This window comes from Aulonocara stuartgranti, assembly GCF_965226115.1.
Source record: "Aulonocara stuartgranti genome assembly, chromosome: 2".
Lineage (NCBI taxonomy): Eukaryota > Metazoa > Chordata > Actinopteri > Cichliformes > Cichlidae > Aulonocara > Aulonocara stuartgranti.
Genome location: NC_138940.1, coordinates 20,504,457 through 20,524,496, shown reverse-complemented (window position 1 = coordinate 20,524,496; position 20,040 = coordinate 20,504,457). Strand labels below are relative to the sequence as shown.

Below are 20,040 nucleotides of genomic sequence, written 5' to 3'. Positions count from 1 at the left end.
AACATACAAGATTATAGACAAAGGCTAATTACCATCTGTTGCCCAAAAAACATATTAAAAATGGACAAGTAATTCATAAAAAAGTTCATAATTTATACATAATATGTTAGCATTAGCCATGTAGCAATTAGCCACATTAGCCATCTGTTATCATTAAAAATATATCAACTAGCTGACTGCAGTTAGATCAAACATGAATAATTATTTCTTTATTAATTATTCATGTTTAATAATTAATTATTTGTTTAATAATTTATTAAACATGAATAAACATGAAAATGTTTTTACTCTGACAATACAAGAAAATTATCTAAATTTGCAAAATAATCAAATTTTAATCTGAAAATTACTTATTTTGATCAAACTTATAACTCATGGGAAAATCTGTTTAAAATATATGTTAATCTTTTCAATATATGTCTCGGTTGCTATAACTTCTGTTGCTGCAGGATCAAATTCTTCTCTGTGGTACTGAAAATAGTATTGCATTTGAAATTCCAGTATCGTGACATTGCTGTCCTAATGACTTGATGCTACTTTGTGTGACTTGGCATATGTAATTCACATTTAAATGCAGCAGTGAAGTCTTAATTTTGCCATGCAATATGAATGAAAAGGGAGAAAATTGAACCTTTGAGTAATTGAGGGAAAATTGTTGACATGAACATAAATTACAGGCAAAGAGCAATTTGCTTTAGCGATGATATGTCTTGTAAAAGGAAGCAAACCAAAACACAGTACATAAAAGTAAAAAATAATTTATTTAAAAATAGATTCAATAAAACAATAATTTACATGTAAAAGACCACAAAGGTTCCCACACTGGATTACAACTGTGAGGTTTCAACAGAAGCAAAAAGAGAAACATCTTTTCCTTGACAGTAACTTACATTTATCTTTAATCAAAGCAATAAATTAAAACCAACTTTGAACTTATGCACTCAAAATCAAAAGGACCCTCCAAATCTTAGGAGACAAGGTGCTACGTTGCCAGCCGCTCCCTTCTGATCGCACGGTCTAAACACTTCAGCGTGTCTGATGTTTCTGGCCGTATCCAGCGATCGGTTTCTATAGACCCCTGACGATTATGAAGAGAAAACCGCGGAGGAGAGTCGTCGTCGTTAGACAGATCCAGCGGTGCTGAAGAAAAACAAGTGAACACAGAAAACACACATCTTCACTGCTACAATGCATGCTTTATATAAGAACAAATATTTGCTAAATATATATTGTTAGTTTGCAGGTTTACATGAACGATGCTGTACTTACTGAATCAAGCAAACTTCAAACCCATTAAAAATCCTAATGCAGAATTTTATAATGATCGATATATTAGACCCTGAGCTTCATAATCCTGAAGATGGTCTGAATGCTGGTCTGGGCTTTTATACAACGAGAAACATATTTACACAAAAAAATATGAAGTCGTACCAGCTGTGTTGCCACGACGACTGAGAGCCTGATGACCCGTCCTGTTCCGGTTTCCCCATTCCCCATCCTCATTCTGCCGCTGTCTGGTAACTGCGTGGCCGGAGTAATCATCATGATGACCAACAGGGTGGCCAGAAGCAGCTCGCTCCTGAAAAAAGGGAAGAAAAAAGTTAAAACTTCAGCAAATAAACTTCGTGTTTGACCAGGACTCGCGGATGGTTTTTAAGAAGAATACCTGTGGGCGCTGTGACTGTCTGGAAAGCCTCCTCCTCTCCCGGGCCGACAGCTGACGAGTCTTCTCGGGTTCTGGGGTTTGCAGCACTGACGAGCCATCGCCCAGAGGGTCTTAACACACACACAACCAAAGTCAGTCATTTCAAACATCGCTGCAACTTTTTATGTGATCCTCGTCACTTAAAGCATCCTCGACATTAAAAAGTTCCAGATGTCATTTTGCAGTATACAGTTTGGCCCCACTGAAATAAACTTTCTCAACTTGAAAAGTTAGATACATTCAGGTGTGCGTCATACTTCTCCAGCATGAGCTAAACAACACAAACAAACAAAGCAGGAGGTAAATTATGTTTGTGATCCAGAGAACAAGCGATGTCAGTACTGTAACAGCTCAAAGAATTCGGGATGGCTGTCTGCCATGAAGACTCGGGTCTTGTGAAGTCAGTGAAACGCCTGCAGCTCTATGACTCAAAAGGAGAATGTGGATTTCACCAGCAGTAAAATGCTTTTATTTCACCATGTCTTACCAATGAAAGCACTCTCTGACTCCAGCAGAGAACCTCTTGCAGATCCCCTGGTCTCGCTCCTCTGAAATACACACAGCTCTTTTCACAGTTCCACTCTAATAACTACAAGCTGGTGGATACGGTACAAATCACAGGATTTTTGTGCAGCTTAAACATTATTTCTCACCAGTAGATCATTTTGCTGTGGTGGGGACAGGTCGAAATAATCTGCAACACAAGTAGGATATTCTTTATTATCAACAATGGATGGCACTTTGGCTGTTGAAAAGTAATAACAGGGTAAAAAAAGTAATTGAAATATAGTCTGACCGTCCTGGACCGTAGACCTCTGGCTGCTCAACTGGTGATATGAATCCCTGTAGTCCCGCCTCCGTCTGCTGGTCCCACCTACTTCCTCTAGTTTAGGAACTTCACTGGAGCCCAACCTCGATTCTTCATCTACCACATTAGAAGTAAATGTAAACATATAATAGTGAAGTAATGTTGTTACTAATAGAGTACAGTCAACACTTTGAGATCACTGTGTTACCTCTGTACTTGAGCTGAAGGGAGTCGTGGATTCGTAACAAATTTCGTGGCTCTGTATATCTGGAGTTAGGCCTACGAACTGGAGCCTGGAGCCTCAGCCTGGCCATATCAAACACATCCACCACAGCACGCTCGCGATACCTGGAGGAATGGAAACAGGTGTACGCACAGAAATATCAGTTTCTATGGAAGAGCAGATCAGTCTTTTGTCTGAGTTTGGCTTGTTCTGCTAGACAATGCCAAGGATCAACGATGGTCAAAGCGATAAGCAGTAGGTCGCCAAGCTTTTTAGCTCATTTCCATGATTGAGTCATTCAGCTACATGTAGTCTGCCTCACTGTAATTTCATGTTGCATCTCCACATATACCAACACAAACATGTCTGGATCTTTATGCTCGTGTGTGCAGAGTGGCACACTGACTCATTATGATCAAATGAGAGACGAGATGGAGGTTATTTCTGACTGCTGGTTTGATTTTTAAATTCAATAAGTCTGCACTTGCACAGATGCTTGTTTATTTCATCTCCTCAACTCCCACCCACCCCACCGCCCACTTTTGTCAGTGGGAAACTGTTGTGTGTTCTACAATGAAGAATGAGAAGACGGACAGGTGAGACACTGTAAACATACAAAAAGACTGTACAAGCACAACTATACAAAGCATTAACAGCCACTTGCATCTCTTCAAGAGGTTGTTAACATAAATACCCAGGCAGCCAATCACATCAGAAAGGGAAGGAAAGGTGGTTTAGGTCACTTTGAACATTGAATAGCTGTTGGTGCCAGACAAACTGCTCTCAGTATTTCAGTAACTGCTCATCTGCTAGAATTTTCCCACACAAGCGGGAACCAATCAGCTAAGTAAAGACAAACGACAGTCCATCATTACTTTAAGAACTGAAGGTCAGTCAGTGCGGAAAATTTCTAAAACTTTGAATGTGTCCCCAAGTGCAGCCGCAAAAACCATCAAGCTCTACAATGAAACTGTCTCACATGAGGACGCCCCAGGAAAGGAAGACCAAGAGTTCCTCTGCTGCTAAGGATACATTCATCCGAGTCACCAGCCTCAGAAATCACAAGTTAACAGCAGCTCAGATTAGAGCCCAGATAAATGCCACACAGAGCTCCAGTAGCAGACACATCTCTACATCAGCTGTTCAGAGGAGCCTTTATGGTCAAATAGCTGCTAAGAAACAACAACTAAGGAAAAGTAACAAGCAGAAGAGATTTGTCTGGACCAAGACAAACACAAGGAGTGGACATTAGACCAGTGGACATCTGTGCTTTGGTCTGATGAGACAAAATTGAGATCTTTGGTTCCATCCGTCGTGTCTTTGTGCGACACAGAAAGGTGAACGTTGGTTTCTACATGCATGGTTCCCACTGTGAAGCATGGAGGAGGTGGTGATGGTGTGGGGGGGCTTTGCTGGTGACACTTTTGGGGATTTACTCAGAATTGAAGGCAGACTGAAGCAGCATGGCTACCACAACATCCAGTAGCAACATGCCATCCCATCAAGTTTGCATTTACTTGGACCATCATTTATTTTTCAACAGCACAATGACCCCAAACACACCTCCAGACTGTGTGACCGAGAAGGAGAGTGCTGGAGTGCTGGCGCCTGATGGCCTTGCGTCCACAGTCACCTGACCTAAACCCAGTGCAGATGGTTTGGGATGAGATGGAGCGCAGAGTGAAGGAAAAAGGACCAACAAGCGCTCAGCATCTATGGGAATTCCTTCAAGACTGTTGGAAAACCATTTCAGGCGACGACCTCATGAAGCTCATGGAGAGAATGCCAAGAGTGAGCAAAGCTGTAAGCAAAGCAAAGGGCGGCTGCTTTAAAGAATCTAAAATATCAAACATTTTTTGAGTTATTTCACAATTTTTTATTTACTACATAATTCCATGTGCTCATTCATAGCTTTGATGCCTTCAGTGAGAATCTGCAACATAAACAGTCATGAAAATAAAACCATTAAAAAAGAAGGTGTAACAAAACTTTTACTGGTATTGTAGCTCAATGTGAATGATAGTGTGTATTAAACACTCAGTTTCACTTGCTAACTTCACTCTTCTCCACGTCTTTCTGAAGGACCAACAACAGCACAACTAAGAGCAATCTGTAACACAGTCTCCTGGTGACAACATGAAAGCAAAAGCCTGCAAAGCTGCTGTCGACAAACACAGATATTTCATATTGTAACCACCAAAAGTGTTCTTCTCTAAGTATGCAATGTGCATTAACTGATGCACAGCTACATCCAATATGAAGTCCAGTAAATGTATATGCATCCATTAGTATGCCAAAGGTTACAGCATGAGTGATGAATGTGTTTTACCTGTTATTCAGAGGAGAGTCTAAATCCTCCCAATCCGCCTGCTGCAGGTCACCCTCCAGGCGTTTTTGTTCATTGCGGAGCTGCCGACGCAATGCTGACAGCTCACTGAACAGATCGCAACGGTCTCCTAAAACACACACAGTCTATAGCTGATACAGTGTTTTCAATATCATTACCCTTCTCAGCACCAACAAAACGTAAAGAAACACAGCCGAGTCGATGTGTAAGAAAGGACGGATCACTCTAAGTGTCAAAGAAAATGTAACACTGTTTATGGGAGACTGAGCCCAACACAAAGATCCTGCAGATATGATCAGAGGCGTCTATGTTTGCTCTCACACAGTACCTGCAGCTCGCAACTGGTTCCTACAAGCAGGGACGGGAGGGGACTGCAGACCGGACAGAGACCGCTCCTTAAAAACAAAAAGATTAATTCACAAAGGATTTTAGCAGAAAATATTCTATTACAGAGAAATAAATTAAACATTTTCTAACTTTTAAATAAACTGGACCAAGAAAAGTCTTAAAAACAGTGCAGCTATAGTAGCCTGTGTTTAAGCCTTTCAAATATTAAATACAAAACACTGCTGGTAACATTCTGTCATTGAGTCTTGACTTTAATGCCTTTCACATCATCATTCATCACAGTACAGATGTGATCTGTGCAAACACTTGTAGAAAAGACTTGTTGCAGGTAGTTAGCACCGGCTAACTGTGACCTGAGTAACTCTGAAAAGCTATGCATAAGAGACATGAAATAAATGTGTACATGTGCAACAGACTGAAACTTACACAGAAAGTGTTACTCAGTCTGGATGAGTAACATTAGCATAACAACTTTTACAAAAAACCTCTGGGTGCATTCAACCCTCAAACATGTTCACATAAGATAAACCAACCTCAAGATGCTGTCAGACTAATGGAAGTGAGTGTAAGAGACTTACAGACGATGGGACTGTAGAGTGTTGGCTGTCAGCAGTGGGAGGTCTGGGGGTATACTGGTGAAGGCCACGTTTCTTCTGCAGAGTGGGGATTGGAGGTGAGGGTTCCCTGTAGACCTGAAGACACACAGCTTGTGATTTACTACATAAAACTTTAAAATACTACAGTTAATATAAGCCAACTGATTATTTGAAACTTATTGTTCAGAATATTTGGAAGAAGGGTATAGCAGTGTAGCTACAAGAAGAAGTCCCTACAAATGGTGACTACCTTCATCTTGACCTAAGAACACGATTGAACACACACACACACACACACACACACACACACACACACACCTTTGTGAATTAATCTGTGTGCTCTATTTAATCAAACATATTGATATAAAAACTGTTTCATTTTATTTTTTTCCACATCATCATGTTTATATTGCTCTGCTGTTAATAGTATTTTGGTGCTTTGAGAATATCTTTTTCAGAAACCATCATGCCAATAAAGCAGGACTGAAGTGATCTGAACTGAGTGAGAGTGTCCTGAGTGGAATCAGCGACGGCCATTTTCATCTTGAAAGCTAATCAAAGGAAAGAAATTAAAAGAAGCAGCTGTCGTTCAGGAGGTAGGTGGCCCAGTAACCACAGGGTTGACAGGCTTGTCCATCTGTCAGAGTGTCCTTGGACAAAACATTGAACCCCAACTAATTGCTCCCAGTGCTCACACCAGCACCATGCACGGTAGCTCAACTCCGCTGGTGTGGGAAGGGATAAACCAAATAGTGGCACTGTTTGGTCTTTGGATCAAAATAATGAAGGGGTGTCTTCAAATAATTCAAGTGAACACACAGACACATACAGTATTTGTATGTTGGTGGTCAGCAGTGTTGGGGAGTAACGGAATACATGTACCGCCGTTACGTATTTAAAATACAAAATATGAGTAACTGTATTCCGTTACAGTTACCGTTTAAAAAGGTGGTATTCAGAATACAGTTACTTTGTTGAAATAAATGGATTACACTGCGGTACTTTCCTGTTTCATTTTGTCGCGGGTCAGGACTGTTTGGGTTTTGTTTGACAGCTACGTTCTTTCGTTCCAGGCGGCAGCGTTACGGTTGCCATGGTTACAGGGTGACGCTCTCTCTCTCTGCGACAGTGTGTTTCCATACTGTACAGTAATGCCACTGTTTTGCACATGTCTCACTCTGTATATTTTATTTTATTTATTTTAAATATTCTACTTATTGTTTACTCTATTTAATTTGTAAAATATGTGTACACACACACACACACACACACACACACACACACACACACACACGTAGAAAAATATTTAGTATACACATCCAGAAATACATATACTATTATATATAGTACATATATTTATTAGTTTCAGATGTAGCCATTCTTGTATTTTGCTTGTTTACATTATTGTATTTTGCACAACTCTGTTGCTTGTGAAGCTCGCACACAAGAATTTCACTCACATGTGCTGTACCAATGTACCTGCACATGTGATGTGACAATAAAAGTGATTTGATTTGATTTTGATTTGGGTGAGAGAGCGCCTTGTTGTTGTTGTTGTTGTGCTAAGCTAACAGGCAGAATGCTACAAGCATAGCTCTAAAGAATGTAGCATCATGGGCAGTGTAGTCCGTGTTGCAGGGAGAATGGACTGCCATACACGTTATGAGTCTGTGAGCGCGAGGAGGGAGAAAAAGGGGAGTGGAAAGGTACGAGTTGTCATCGAGGAAAAACGGGAGCTGGAAGCATGTAAATATAATAATAACCACTTCAGCCAAGAAGAGTGCCTGACGAGCCCAGTTGTAAGTGAGCTATTAAGACTCGACTGTACACCGTGTTCGTGTTTTCCTCCGAAAACAATAAGTTCCGTTGGAGCAGCCTTTCAACGTCTCTCTCTGTCTCTCGCAAGAAAAGTTGACCCACACAACAAAGTAAAGCTATTTTTCGGCTACAAGCCGACAGGGACCCCGCCGTATTAGTCAGAGGTCCCTTTACTACAGTTCGGAGTCGCGGACCTTCAGTAATAGTAATAAATCACACAGCAATAGTACATTCACGTTGTTGTAAAAAGCATGATAATATATTAAGTAATCCAAAGTATTCAGAATACGTTACTGTCATTGAGTAACGTAACGGAATACGTTACAGAATACATTTTGGGGCCTGTATTCTGTATTCTGTAATGGAATACATTTTAAAAGTAACCTTCCCAACACTGGTGGTCAGCTGGTCACTGGTTACAGTCTTTGTAGTTATGTGTGTCTTGAAATATGAAACATAAATACAACACCTGAGCAGACATTTGGTCACATGGAGGATGATGACTTTTATTCCTGAACATCAGATGTCTGCTTCGCATCTCATACTTCTGTTCCTTGTATAAACTGACTTTAACCCTGACAGTACTACAAATTGTGTTTCACAATAAGTGTAAACAGTTAACAAAAGTGAGCAATGGAGTTCATTTTGTTCATCTGGACTCGGGGAGATCCAACCTCGAGGATCGCGTCCCTCAAAACAAAGACCAGTATAGTAACTGGACTGGTATTTATCGTTCTGCTCAACTTAAACACTCAAAGCACTTTCTCAATCACCCAATCTATACGTGCCTGAGCACTTTCCAACACACACAAACACCTGAGATACTAACCCTGGGGTTCAAGTGCCAAAGCATTGAAAACCGAACAACTTCTGGCTGAGCAGAAGAGCTACCTCATCACGCCAGGACTCAGCCGCCTATTTACCAGCTCATAGTGACTCCGTCTCTGTCCAGGTGTATAAGTTCATCACTGAAGCAGGATCACAGAGTCATGAAGACCATTTATGTGAAAAGGGAATGACCGTCTCTGACCCACCGAGGGGGCGAAAATGTATCTTTCACTATGTTACAATCCTGTGATTTCAGCCATTCCACAGCTTTCTGTGATCAGTACTCTTAGTGATTAATGATTGGGACAATTTGCTTTCTGGGATTTTGTTACCTGGATTATTAAGTAGGCATCAAGTCAAAAGATGGACAGCGTGACACAGCTGTACATCTGTGAACTGACCTCTTCCACCCGTGCCTGTCTCTCGATCTCATACTGTCTCCTCAGTATCGCACTCTCCTTCTCCTCTGCTTCCTTCTTTATCCTCTCAGCTTCCTTCTTCCTCTGTTCAGCCAGCTGAATCAGCTCCTCATTCTTGGCCTTTTGCTGAGAGAAAGAAAAAATATTAGAGGAAGTGCACAAGACAAAGATTTAGGGAAATGAGAAAGACTTGCAATGTGTTATAATTAGAGACCATCACAACATCCGCAATCCCCAGCAACATGATTTACAGTCCAACCTGTGTGCACTTGTTACTACATGCGTGTTCACTCTGTAGGGGTTGGCCAACGCCCATCTCTGGACTCAACCCTGATTTTAAATTCAGCTACACATCTGCACAGTTTCATGACTACATCTTGCACAGAAAAGATCGGTCGACAGACAGGCATAAAAACACCTGCCAAAGTACTCAAAGTGACTTTGGCTACGTTCACACTGCATGTCTTAATGCTCAAATCCAATTTTTTTTTCTGCTTGTTCACACAACAAATAAAATGTGACAGCAAACGCGCTCTAGTGTGAACGGTTCACGGCCCTCAAAGCGGCCGCATGCGCAAAAGAAGACGTCACACACAACACGCTCTGTTTAGACTCAGAGCAAACAGTATTGTTTGACTGATGGCCCTTAATATAAAGACTTCGGACTTTACATTTCCCAATTTTGCTTTAAGTTATAAAGTTATTTTGTTATTTACATTTGGCCTAATAATGATCCTTATTGCTGTTTTAGAGAGGAGCGGTGCTTCAAAGGATAGTTGCAGATTTGTCAGAATCTGTAGATTATACAGTACAAATAAAATGTTCATGTTTCTCCAACGTTGTCTTCCCAACAGTTTCACTGGATGGCCAGGAAGCGTTCCCGATGTCTTCTCCGGCGCTGATAATTGGCGTCTGTCTTGTATCAGTGACGTAAAAGACGGATTTAATGCAACATGACCATTCAAACAGCAGATATGTATCGTCTTCAGTAACACATACAGAAGTGACCCAGATCGGTTTTGTGCCATTCACACTGTCATACCATGATCGGATATGGGTTGCATAGGGTCAGAAAAGTTGGATTTGATGCACTTTCGCCTGCAGTGTGAACGTAGCCTAAGTCAGAGATGAAGCCTTCGATTCGATTGAAACAAATTACCAATCGAGTCGAGTCGAATCAAATCGAAGCCTTTCTATCCGTCAGATTTTAGTTTCTCACCTCCATTTCCTTTCGTTTCTTCCTCTCTTGCTCCTCCTCGTACTCCCTCTGGATGCGAGCCCTCTGCTCTGCCAGCCTCTTCTCCTCCTTCTCTTCCTCCAGCCTGATTCGTTCTCTCTCCTCTGCCCTTTTATGCATTTTTTCCTCGATCTGCAAACAAATGCAGGCTGATAAAGAACTAAACCAGCGATTTTCAACAAGACAGCGTAGCATATAATACCGACAGGAGAAATGCCCCCAGCTGCGTAGCCTTTTACCTGCTGTTTGAGGTAAGCTTTGTACTTGTCCTGCTCCTGGAGCTGTTGCTCTGTGGGCTGGCTGGCAAATACTTTGCCTCTGGCAAACTGTGGGGTTTGTACATGGGTGAAACCTACAAAACATGAAACAGATCTTTCAAAATAAACGTATCAGTCTCAATGCTGTTGTTTCTGGATATTCTGATATGCTACTCGGTGGAGATGCCAGTTTCTGAACATTGAAGTAACAGCCAGTTTTAGCCTGTTTTCTTTGTGTTTTATGGCTGTGGTGTCACCAATAATCTGATAGCAAACAAAAGCTAAATAAAGCAAAGTCATATTTCTAGTGCTATGGATGCCACACTACCAGAAACCCTCTCATTGGGGTCCAGGTGCTCAGTCCGGCTGGCTGCCGCAGCAGCTGTGGCTCTCCTCTGCCGCTGCTCCGGGTTGCTGTACGCCTCCTTGTTCAGCTTGTGCATCTGACTGAGATCAGCTGCAGAGTCAGGCAGGCTAAGTTAGAACAGCTCCTCTGAATTCGTTACATGCTGCATACTATAAAAAGACGGTACAAAGCGGGACATACCAATGAGATTTCCAGTGCTGTCCCTCAGCGGCGCTCCTCCTCCACCTCTCCCCCAGGGCTGGTGGTTCTTCATGTCAGCCTCCAGCTGAGCCTCGTAACGCTCCCTGTCCTCCCTCTCCTGACGCCTCCGCTCCTGTTGCTCCTGGATCTAACAAACAGTATTTCTCGGTTTATTCAACACTCATCAAATGTCAGCGATCAACAACTATGTTCCCAAGACACTGTGAAATGTTCTATTTTCACCACAACTATCTGTCCAATTGATGAAAACAGTAAGCCTCAGTGATGAATGTTACCACCGTTTTCTCATTAAATGTGTCAAGATGCCTATTATATAAATTCAAAAACATTTAAAAAAACAAAACAAAAGTAAAACTGAATATCTTGTGTTGACTTCATTTGTTCCAGTTTTCACATTTCAGCTCAGTTTATCAGAAGCTTTCAAACATGAGCTGCAAATATGGAACCAAAAAAAGCAGAAGAATTAAGTTATTACTGCACCAGAACGACAAGGAACCAAAGCACAGCGACGAACTACCTGGAAAACATTTTAGGGAGTCTGCAGTGATCTTGTATGCTAAAGAGAAGACCAGGGGAAAATGCACGCTAAGCAGATGGAAAGAGGATTTTCACAATAAAAGGGGTCAGGGTGGGATTTGGTTATGAAGTAACTGAACAGAGGAGGATCTCAGAATTACTTCTACAGCCAACTCGACTAATACATGAGAAGGATTTTTGATTCCAGATAACTTACAGGGAGCCTTATCCATTTTACCTTGCTGTAAAGCTCACCGTTTCCACTCCTGGAAGCTTCCTGTCAACACATCACACACTAGGATGCAGTGAAATTTCATTACCTTCAACTCTCTACCAATACTGTTTTCAGTCAAATAACAAAGGAGGAGCCCAGCAACATCATCACCACAAACGTCCGTGATGGCCAAATTTATTCACCTTTAAATATCAACGGTGCTGAATGCTTCTCTGGTGATTTAAAGCCCCCCCCCTTAATCATATAAATCAAATCCACATCCATCGACATTCTTCTGTGCTTATACTTTAACACTGTTGTTACTAGATTTGCTGTATCACGAGCACCAACAAAATTTAAGTTCTTTGGGTGGTGGCAGCACAAAGAAAAGGGTTCCTTTTATCTCACCTACCTGTTGTTTCAGAGCATCCCTGTAGCTCAAAATCCTTTCCCTGGCTGATCTGGATCTCTCTGAAGGGAACATGTAGGCATGCGATGGTTCAGTAGCCGTCTCGTTGCTGGGCCTGTTAGAGTAGTTGAGACCCGATGAGCACTTTGGTTGGTGTGTCTTACTACCATGTCTTACAGCAAACACAAACAGGAGTTAAAGCCACGTTCTTACCATTCTGTTGGAAACTATAATGAGTTTACTTGGCCTGGGCAGGATTCACTAACATGACTGTGTGCGTGCAGGTATAACAGATATAATTACTGCCATCTTGTCTTCTAGAAAACTGTAAGAGTAGATATTTACTGCATAGGAGGCTCAGGAAAGCTGCTGCCACTGTGCTGGCTCTGAGGGCTGTGGTTACCAAGCTGGCTGGGCACGGCTTCCCCTGGTGGGACATTCCAGTAGGGCGTGGGAAAGCCAGCACCAGGAGCAGGCATGTGCCCGTCTGAAAGAAAATCAATCACATAATAAACTAAAAGTAGAACACCTGTCTAATATACCAATTATACTCAGATCAGGTTTTGTAATGTAGACCAGAAAGTGTTTTTACTCCCATGTAACAGAGACCCGGACTTACAGTAGGCCATGTTTGGATCAAGCATGCTTCTGTTGGCGTAGTGATGTGGCTCTACGTAGGGGCTTCTGTATGCATCACTCACTGAAGGAGGTGGGCGGGGATGAAACAGAGGATGTCTGGGGAGGAACCATTTCAAAACATGTGATTTGTAACTAAATAAATATTCAATCCTGAATGAATTTCTGGATTCAGCTGGGACTGTGACTAGTTAGTGTTTTTTTAAGTGTCTTTAAAGGGTTCATGAAGCCCTGCAACGGTTAATCATTCTAGTTTCTCTTTAAGGTCCTTTTCATTAACTGCAGCTAGGGCCGTGCAATATGACCAAAATCTCATATTTATCGTCCCGACAACGATATGTATCACAAAAATTTTATATTTTCTGTAAACTCTATGAATCTCAGGCAACTCGACTTGCAAAGTGTTTTCAGCTGGGCGTCGTGTACCTGGAGTTACATAAGATGAAATGGCCGCAGTTTTCTTTGTGACTATTTATTACAAGGCGTGCTGCGGGGAAAAGCCTGCTCTAAGGTTTTTGGGGGGGTTTTTTGGCCTCTCATCCGTAAACACTCTGCATACTATTTCACATGATTCTGTTTATTTTGAAAAATCTCAAATCTTCAACTTTATTGTGAAAGGTTTATGTGGAAAATAAACATGCGGATTGTGGAGCCACGCGATCGTTGTTGCTAACGACAACGCATAAAAACAGTCGCTTGTCCGTCTGTAGTGTGGTTACATTAAATATAAAAAAAGGGAGAACTTCAACAAATTCTACAGTGACCATCAAAATGATGGAAAGATTTGCCGTAAACGGTTTCTTTTGTGACACCACGAAACAAACGATAGCGTATAATATGAGACGATAGATGTTTTCATATCGTCATCCGATATACATCTTTATATTGAGCAACGTTAACTACAGTGTTTGTCAATTCTGCTGGATCCAGATTCTCAACACACAAACACGTACTGGACACTGATTCCCAAAACAAAACGCTGTATTATCATTACTGTTTGATCTCACTGACATGAGCCATTATATACTGTTTACTCTTCCACAGCTGCATTCAGTTCATTTAAACATGTCCTGCAGTATGACATCATTGCTATTATTAACTGATTTCGTTATGAAAACAATGCAGACATATTTGGCTCCACTGTCAAACTGTCAACCAACTTGCTGCTCAAGTGTTGCCTCCTGTCCTAATCTTAAGTGTTGCATTATGAAATCATTCAGACTGTAACTGATGTAAAGTTTCGTATTACTACCTAGGGATGTCCATGGACGTCACAGGGTTGGCAGGCTTGCTGTTGGGAGGCAGACCACTTCCACCTAAGCCCAGGGCAGAGCTATACTCCAGCAAAGGGGACGGGAAGGCCACGTGAGCCTGCCCGAGGGGAGGCATTTCCCTCTCTCTAGCACCAATCTTCTCGATGTCAGGTAGAGCACTTGATGATGATCTATCACCTGTGGTTACAGGATCTGACACCTGGGCACCTTTTCTTCTGCTCAGTCCAAACTGTCTGATTCGGTCCGGCTGGATAAAGAAACAGCTGATAAATATCCTGCACAGTGTAAACATTCTCAGAGCAAAGGAGAGTGGCTTATGAGCTGTAAGCTGACCTGTTTCTCAGGGTCATTTATTCCTGTTGCTGCGACTTTCAACTCGAAATATTTTTCCCTGAAACAAAGACAAATTTGTATCCATTTCTGCAGCCACTGCAAGTCATAACTAAGTGCTAAGTGGTGAAATATTTAGGGCTTCTAGTAAGCACCATAAATAAAGACGCACCTCTTCTTGTTGCGGTGCTGCTCAGCTATCTGCTCCTGCAGCTCCTGTCGGTAGCGCTCCTTCCTCCTCTGCAAAGCCTCATGTGTATCAACTGTTCCTGAAAACACGGGACCGCATCTGAAACCTTGAATTCATTTTCCCAATTCTTTTCCACATTTAAAGGGTTCATAAGTTTGTAACTGTATGTTCAGCTGTTTTAACACAAATGATGTTTTTTGAGCTGCTCACGGGAAGTCTTTTTACCTATTAAAAGGCCAGTGGCAAACTCAGCATCTGCAGATTTGTTCCGCACTCTGGATGTCTGTCCATCTCTGGTAACACTAGCTGAATCTTCCCTAAACACACAAATAAAATGAGGGAGAAAGAAGTCACTATCTTTAACACTACTTTTATCATAAACACATAAATCAACACTACAAAAACAAAATCTTCTACCTGCCATCGGTCTTTGTAGGTCGTCTCTTCTCATAATTGCCATTAACTGCCATACGTCTTGTGCCTTCAATCAGCTCCACTTCATCTTTACACTCCTCTCCCTCTGACTCCTGGTCCGTTGGCCTCCCCAGCCTGTCTCGATGCCTGAAGAGCGCTGGCGACTGCCTCTCTTCATCCTCAGCTAGGCACAGAGGCCTGTGTAGCGTCCTGCTCTCCTCTGTTAGAGTGGCTACGTCCTTCTGTTTGAGCACAGACAGGCGTGGCTAGAGGACACACCATCATAACAAGGCAACATTGAAGAAATAAACAGAGATCACTAGAAAGAAAGAGGCTGCCTTTGTTCTGTCATCCATCCATCCACTTATCCTTTTCGGGGTCGTGGGGGGTGCTGGAGCCTATCCCAGCTATCATAAGGCACACCCAGGGTGCACCCTGGACAGGTCGCCAGTCTGTCGCAGGGCTAACACACAGAGACAGACAACCATGCGCACTCACATTCACACCTATGGGCAATTTAGATTAATCAATTAACCTAACCCAACAAACTGCATGTCTTTGGACAGTGGGAGGAAGCCGGAGTACCCGGGGAGAACCCACACAAACACGGGGAGAACATGCAAACTCCACACAAAAGGACGCCAGCCTGATGGTGAAATTGAACTCAGGGCCTTCTTGTGCGCGAACCACCGTGCTCGTTTTGTCATGTTAGATGAAATCAAGTACAGTAACAAAGCTACTGTCTGATCTGACATTAGATGTTACAGTCTTTCATTATCACATCAGAGTGGATTAATGGACTGTCAAGCTGTCACTACTGCATTTGTACGAGTATCACTTGGAGTAGTGCTGTTTCAAAGTTTACAGCTTTAAATTGCTTATAAAGTTAGATGAAAGCCTTTATTGTTGCAACAGTTTACTCGATGTGTTTAGCTTTCTACGTCAATCGCTGATCTATTGTTTTAGCTTAGTTTTTAACTTTAGTCTTTACTGACATTCACATGGTGTTTGTGCACATATTGAGGTGTCTCCATCTTTTATACACACACTGAAGCTCTGAGCCAACAGAGTTTTACGTAGGAAGGAAAATGTCTGTTTGAGGTGTGACTGTACCAGCGACAGATAGTGCCAGCAAGCAGACATTCTACTGCTGCATCCTGCATGTGAAAAAGGACAGCTTCAGCACTGCCACAACATGATCCTCCCAACAATCACATGTTGATTCATGCAGGACAATGGCTTATGTAACATCTGGTAACATCACAAGTAACCGCTCCACTAAGAGTCGCCCGGATTGAGAATCACTGATGAAAACATGTGTGGGCTCTTTCACAGTGCATCTTAACTGTGTTTATAGTCTTTTGTGTTTATAGTGTTTTGGTAAATAAAAGTGTTTTATTCCAAATGAACAAATGAGAAAATTCTTTTCAGCAGGACTGCTGTCATCTACCATCCACTTTAGCAGCCATTCTGTTCGGCCAAGCATCTAATCTTTAAATATATTAAAATCATAAAAGACATTAAGGCATTTACCTTGACAGGCCTCCTGTTATTGAACTGGAGTAATGGTCCTGCAGTCTCAACACGTTCAAACTGGTTTTTCTGTAACATAAAATAAAAGCAGAGATGAAACAGGTGGTGTAAACCTAATGAGCAGACTGTAGCTAGAATCTAAAAACTGGCTTTGATGCTAGAGCTGCGACCTCAGGTGTACAGATAGGTACGCAACAACGCTGATGTTTACAGTAGAGTGTGTAATATTTCATGTGTGTCACTGTATTACATAGAGAACAACTGAAACCTTTGTCTTATTTTTTACTTCATTAACACAGGATTAGCAACATAAACAGGCCGAGCACATGTTCAGTTGGGTTTCTATGTTTCTTATTCCTGACTGTCTTTCAATTGCCACACAGCTTTGTCATATTTGTGACACAGCATGACGAGCGCTTTATACAACATGCCTCATTCACCCAATGTGTCCAAGTGCTTTCTATCTAACATCACATTCACACTTTGGGGGTTCAGTGGAATTCAGTATTTTCCCAAAAGGAAGACATCGAATCACCAACCGTCCGATTAGAGGATCTGTCCTACCTCCCGAGCCACCGCCACGGAAATCTGTCTGCAATCTCTCTCAGAACTATGTCTAAAAAAAAAATGTAGTTTATTGAACAGTTTCTCACCAATAAACTGCAAAGAAACAATGCTCCATTTTATTCTAAATCCTATACCCAGCAAACTTTTCCACGATGGAGAGAAAAACCCCACTCAGCACAGTCACACACATCTAAAGGTGTGACCTGGTCAGTTGGTGAAATTTGCCTCCTTACTGGAGATTTATACTTAAGCGGGAAATTCATGATATTGCTACGTTGTAACCGAAAAGCCAACTGAAACCCTACATTGTAACTAAAGTGCACCTCCTTGGAAATGTAACTACATGTCGAGGATCAATCTAAGGCCTCACAAATGTTAGCAAATTGCTAGAGGGGACTGATATAGGAATGGATGTGAGGATATCCACAAAGAAGTGGACAAACTCGAAAAAAAAGGAAAATGACAACGAGTTGGGACCCAGGTGGGGGGAAAGTCCCAGCATTTTATTTGTAGCTATCGGCTGGCATCATGTATAAAACACAATCACAATGTACTTAACCCATAATGCAGCACACACAAGCATAAATGCCAACAACAATTTCAGCCACTTACATCAGTAATATCTACAAAGATTCCCCACAGAAGTCTAACTCAGCCTCAGAGATGCTAGCAGCTCTCTTTAGGCTGTGATGATAGTGCTGGATGAATTGTGGCAAACTGTGATGTTTGGGTCTACTAAACCCCAACAATTTATAGAATGGAAGCAGTTTGATACCCGAAGAATTCTCAGAAAATGAAAAAGATATGTAATTTTTTTGTAAACCTGAGACAAGTGATAGCTAACTTGCAGCATAAAAGTATAAGTTTAGAATAAGGATCTGACACATATAGATTGAAAACTCAAACTCGCTACAGTGTCACACACACACACATAAACAGAGCAGTGTGTGACAGTCACCCGAGTCATGTAGCGCCTGTAGTCCATACGAAGCTCGTGCTGCAGCCTCTGTTTCTTCCTCTCGTACTCCACACCAAGGGGGAGACCCACACTGCAGCTCTCCTCTGAAAACACATCAACATTTCATAGAGACAGAAGGTAAACAGTGTTATCAGAATCAGAATCAGAATACTTTATTGATCCCTGGGGGAAATTATTTTTTGTTACAGTGCTCCATTTTAAACCAAAACAAATCTCAAGTGACAAGTGAAATACTTAAATAATATTTAACTTAAAGTATGAACTGACGTGACAAATTGTGGCCAGGATCTATACCTCTTCCCTGTGCTTTTGACTTAGGAGGGATGTTCTCCTTAGCAGTAGACCCGTAGCCTCGGTAGGGTTTTGCCTGTCAGTCAGAAGGAAAAGAAGATCCACATTACTTCTTAGTTACAGCATATAACGGCAAAGAGGGCGGCTAAAGTTTAACTTCAATAAACTTCTTATTTGGTCTAAAACGGTGTTGTTTTTCAGACGTTTATCAAAAGGTCTGCCTTGAAAATTATCCATTTCTAACCCACCTTCATTTCCATGTATGGGGGGTCTTGTTCTAAACAGGCTTTATCCTCTGCCACCCTCGCCTTGCGTTCCATGATGAAGTTCTCCAGCTCGTCGTCCATCTCCATCCGGCGAAGTTACACAACCGAGCTGGAAACAACAACTTAATCCTCCTTACAGTGAGCTTACAGAGAGCTCACTGCAGCGAGAACAAATGATAAAAATGTATGTTATACAGGGTTCAGTGCGTCACGGCCGTCACTGATATGAACTGCAGCACACACCGCTTCGCTTGCAAGTCGGTTCTATCACTTTAATTTACTGTTGTCAGGCAACCGGCGTCAAGTTCCAGGCACAGATAGCATTAACCCGCTTAACTGTATTAGCTTAGCAATTAGCAATATAATAATGCAATTAGTATGTAGCATGGAAAGTGCTCGTAACTGTAACGCCCAGAACGTGTTTGGTTCGTTTAAACCGACTTAAATTGCTATGGTTCGCTTGCTTATTAGCTTTGACTAATGGAAAGCAAAGTAAAGTTAGCAAAAACACCACAAAAGCACATGAAAGCTAATCTTAGCTAATGAGCACTTGGCTTCGAGCTGCTAGCGTTAACTTTCTACTGGAACTTTGTACTGTTGTTATTAGAATTAAGTCAAACCTACCATTAGGTGGTGTATGATTGCGAGGCAGTGTTCGTTAGCTTGAAAAGGATGGCGGTGTCTTGAGCGATTGTATATCGCAAACAAATAGCAGTACTTCCGGTCGCAGGTGTCGAAATAAAATACTGTGTAGGAATACTTTGTGATGTGTCAGCTATCAGAAACCATTCAAATTTGAAACTATGTTGATGTGTCCGTGTTAATAGGAACATATGTTTTTTATTTGGGAATTCATCAAATCAAGTTTTCTCTGTATCTCCATTATAAGCTAGTTACACAATCGTTCACATATCACAGGCTTTTCAATCTCATGTTCTCTAGCATATCGACACTATGGCTCTATCCCAATTCTGGGTCTTCAGCCTTAAAGGTCCACAAGGGCCGCGTACTCAAAGACCGCTAAGGCCGGAAAGTGCGAGGCTTGTGAAATGGGACGGTCTAGCCTCCGTCTCGCTGCCCAGGTTGCCTAGCAACTATGATACTAACCGCTGGAAACGTTTCTTACAGCACTTTTTGACAGAAATGAAGAAAAAAATATTTTGTTCATTTGTTTGTTTCTACATGAGCTTTGATTTGATAAGTATCTGAGGCTGAGACCACGGGACTGTAAAAACGTGATTATTGGGCTTCATTTCTGTACTGAGCA

General features: G+C 41.8%; 1 protein-coding gene across 6 annotated transcripts; it reads right to left on the bottom strand.

Moving 5' to 3' along the window:
• Positions 1-742: 742 nt before the first annotated feature.
• Positions 743-19,820, bottom strand: LOC309713326 (centrosome and spindle pole associated protein 1-like). 6 transcript variants are annotated; one of them, XM_082544875.1, is made up of 29 exons: positions 19,398-19,820; positions 18,756-18,882; positions 18,484-18,583; positions 18,196-18,299; positions 16,671-16,739; positions 15,141-15,403; positions 14,949-15,040; positions 14,706-14,802; positions 14,537-14,594; positions 14,182-14,450; positions 12,913-13,028; positions 12,639-12,780; positions 12,297-12,408; positions 11,909-11,947; positions 11,134-11,281; positions 10,915-11,043; positions 10,569-10,681; positions 10,312-10,461; positions 9,075-9,218; positions 6,010-6,123; positions 5,412-5,478; positions 5,066-5,192; positions 2,722-2,861; positions 2,502-2,630; positions 2,359-2,399; positions 2,193-2,253; positions 1,667-1,776; positions 1,432-1,579; positions 743-1,140 (listed from the first exon to the last, which is right to left on the bottom strand). In XM_082544875.1, the coding sequence occupies exons 2-29, from the start codon at positions 18,858-18,860 to the stop codon at positions 983-985; spliced, it is 3,345 nt and encodes a 1,114-aa protein (XP_082401001.1). In that variant the 5' UTR covers positions 18,861-18,882; positions 19,398-19,820; the 3' UTR covers positions 743-982. The 6 variants fall into 6 exon arrangements, with proteins under 6 accessions (XP_082401001.1, XP_082401000.1, XP_082401002.1 ...); XM_082544874.1 differs by having other exon boundaries at positions 18,756-18,931; positions 19,398-19,819; XM_082544876.1 differs by having other exon boundaries at positions 15,141-15,379; positions 18,756-18,931; positions 19,398-19,819.
• Positions 19,821-20,040: the final 220 nt, after the last annotated feature.

Coding starts and splice junctions, on each gene's coding strand:
- LOC309713326 (XM_082544875.1), bottom strand. CDS start 18,860: ATGGAGATGGACGACGAGCTGGAGAACTTCATCATGGAACGCAAGGCG. Junction 14,595..14,705: donor CAGCACCGCAACAAGAAGAG/GTGCGTCTTTAT, acceptor TCTTTGTTTCAG/GGAAAAATATTTCGAGTTGA. Junction 12,781..12,912: donor TGATCCAAACATGGCCTACT/GTAAGTCCGGGT, acceptor ATTTTCTTTCAG/ACGGGCACATGCCTGCTCCT.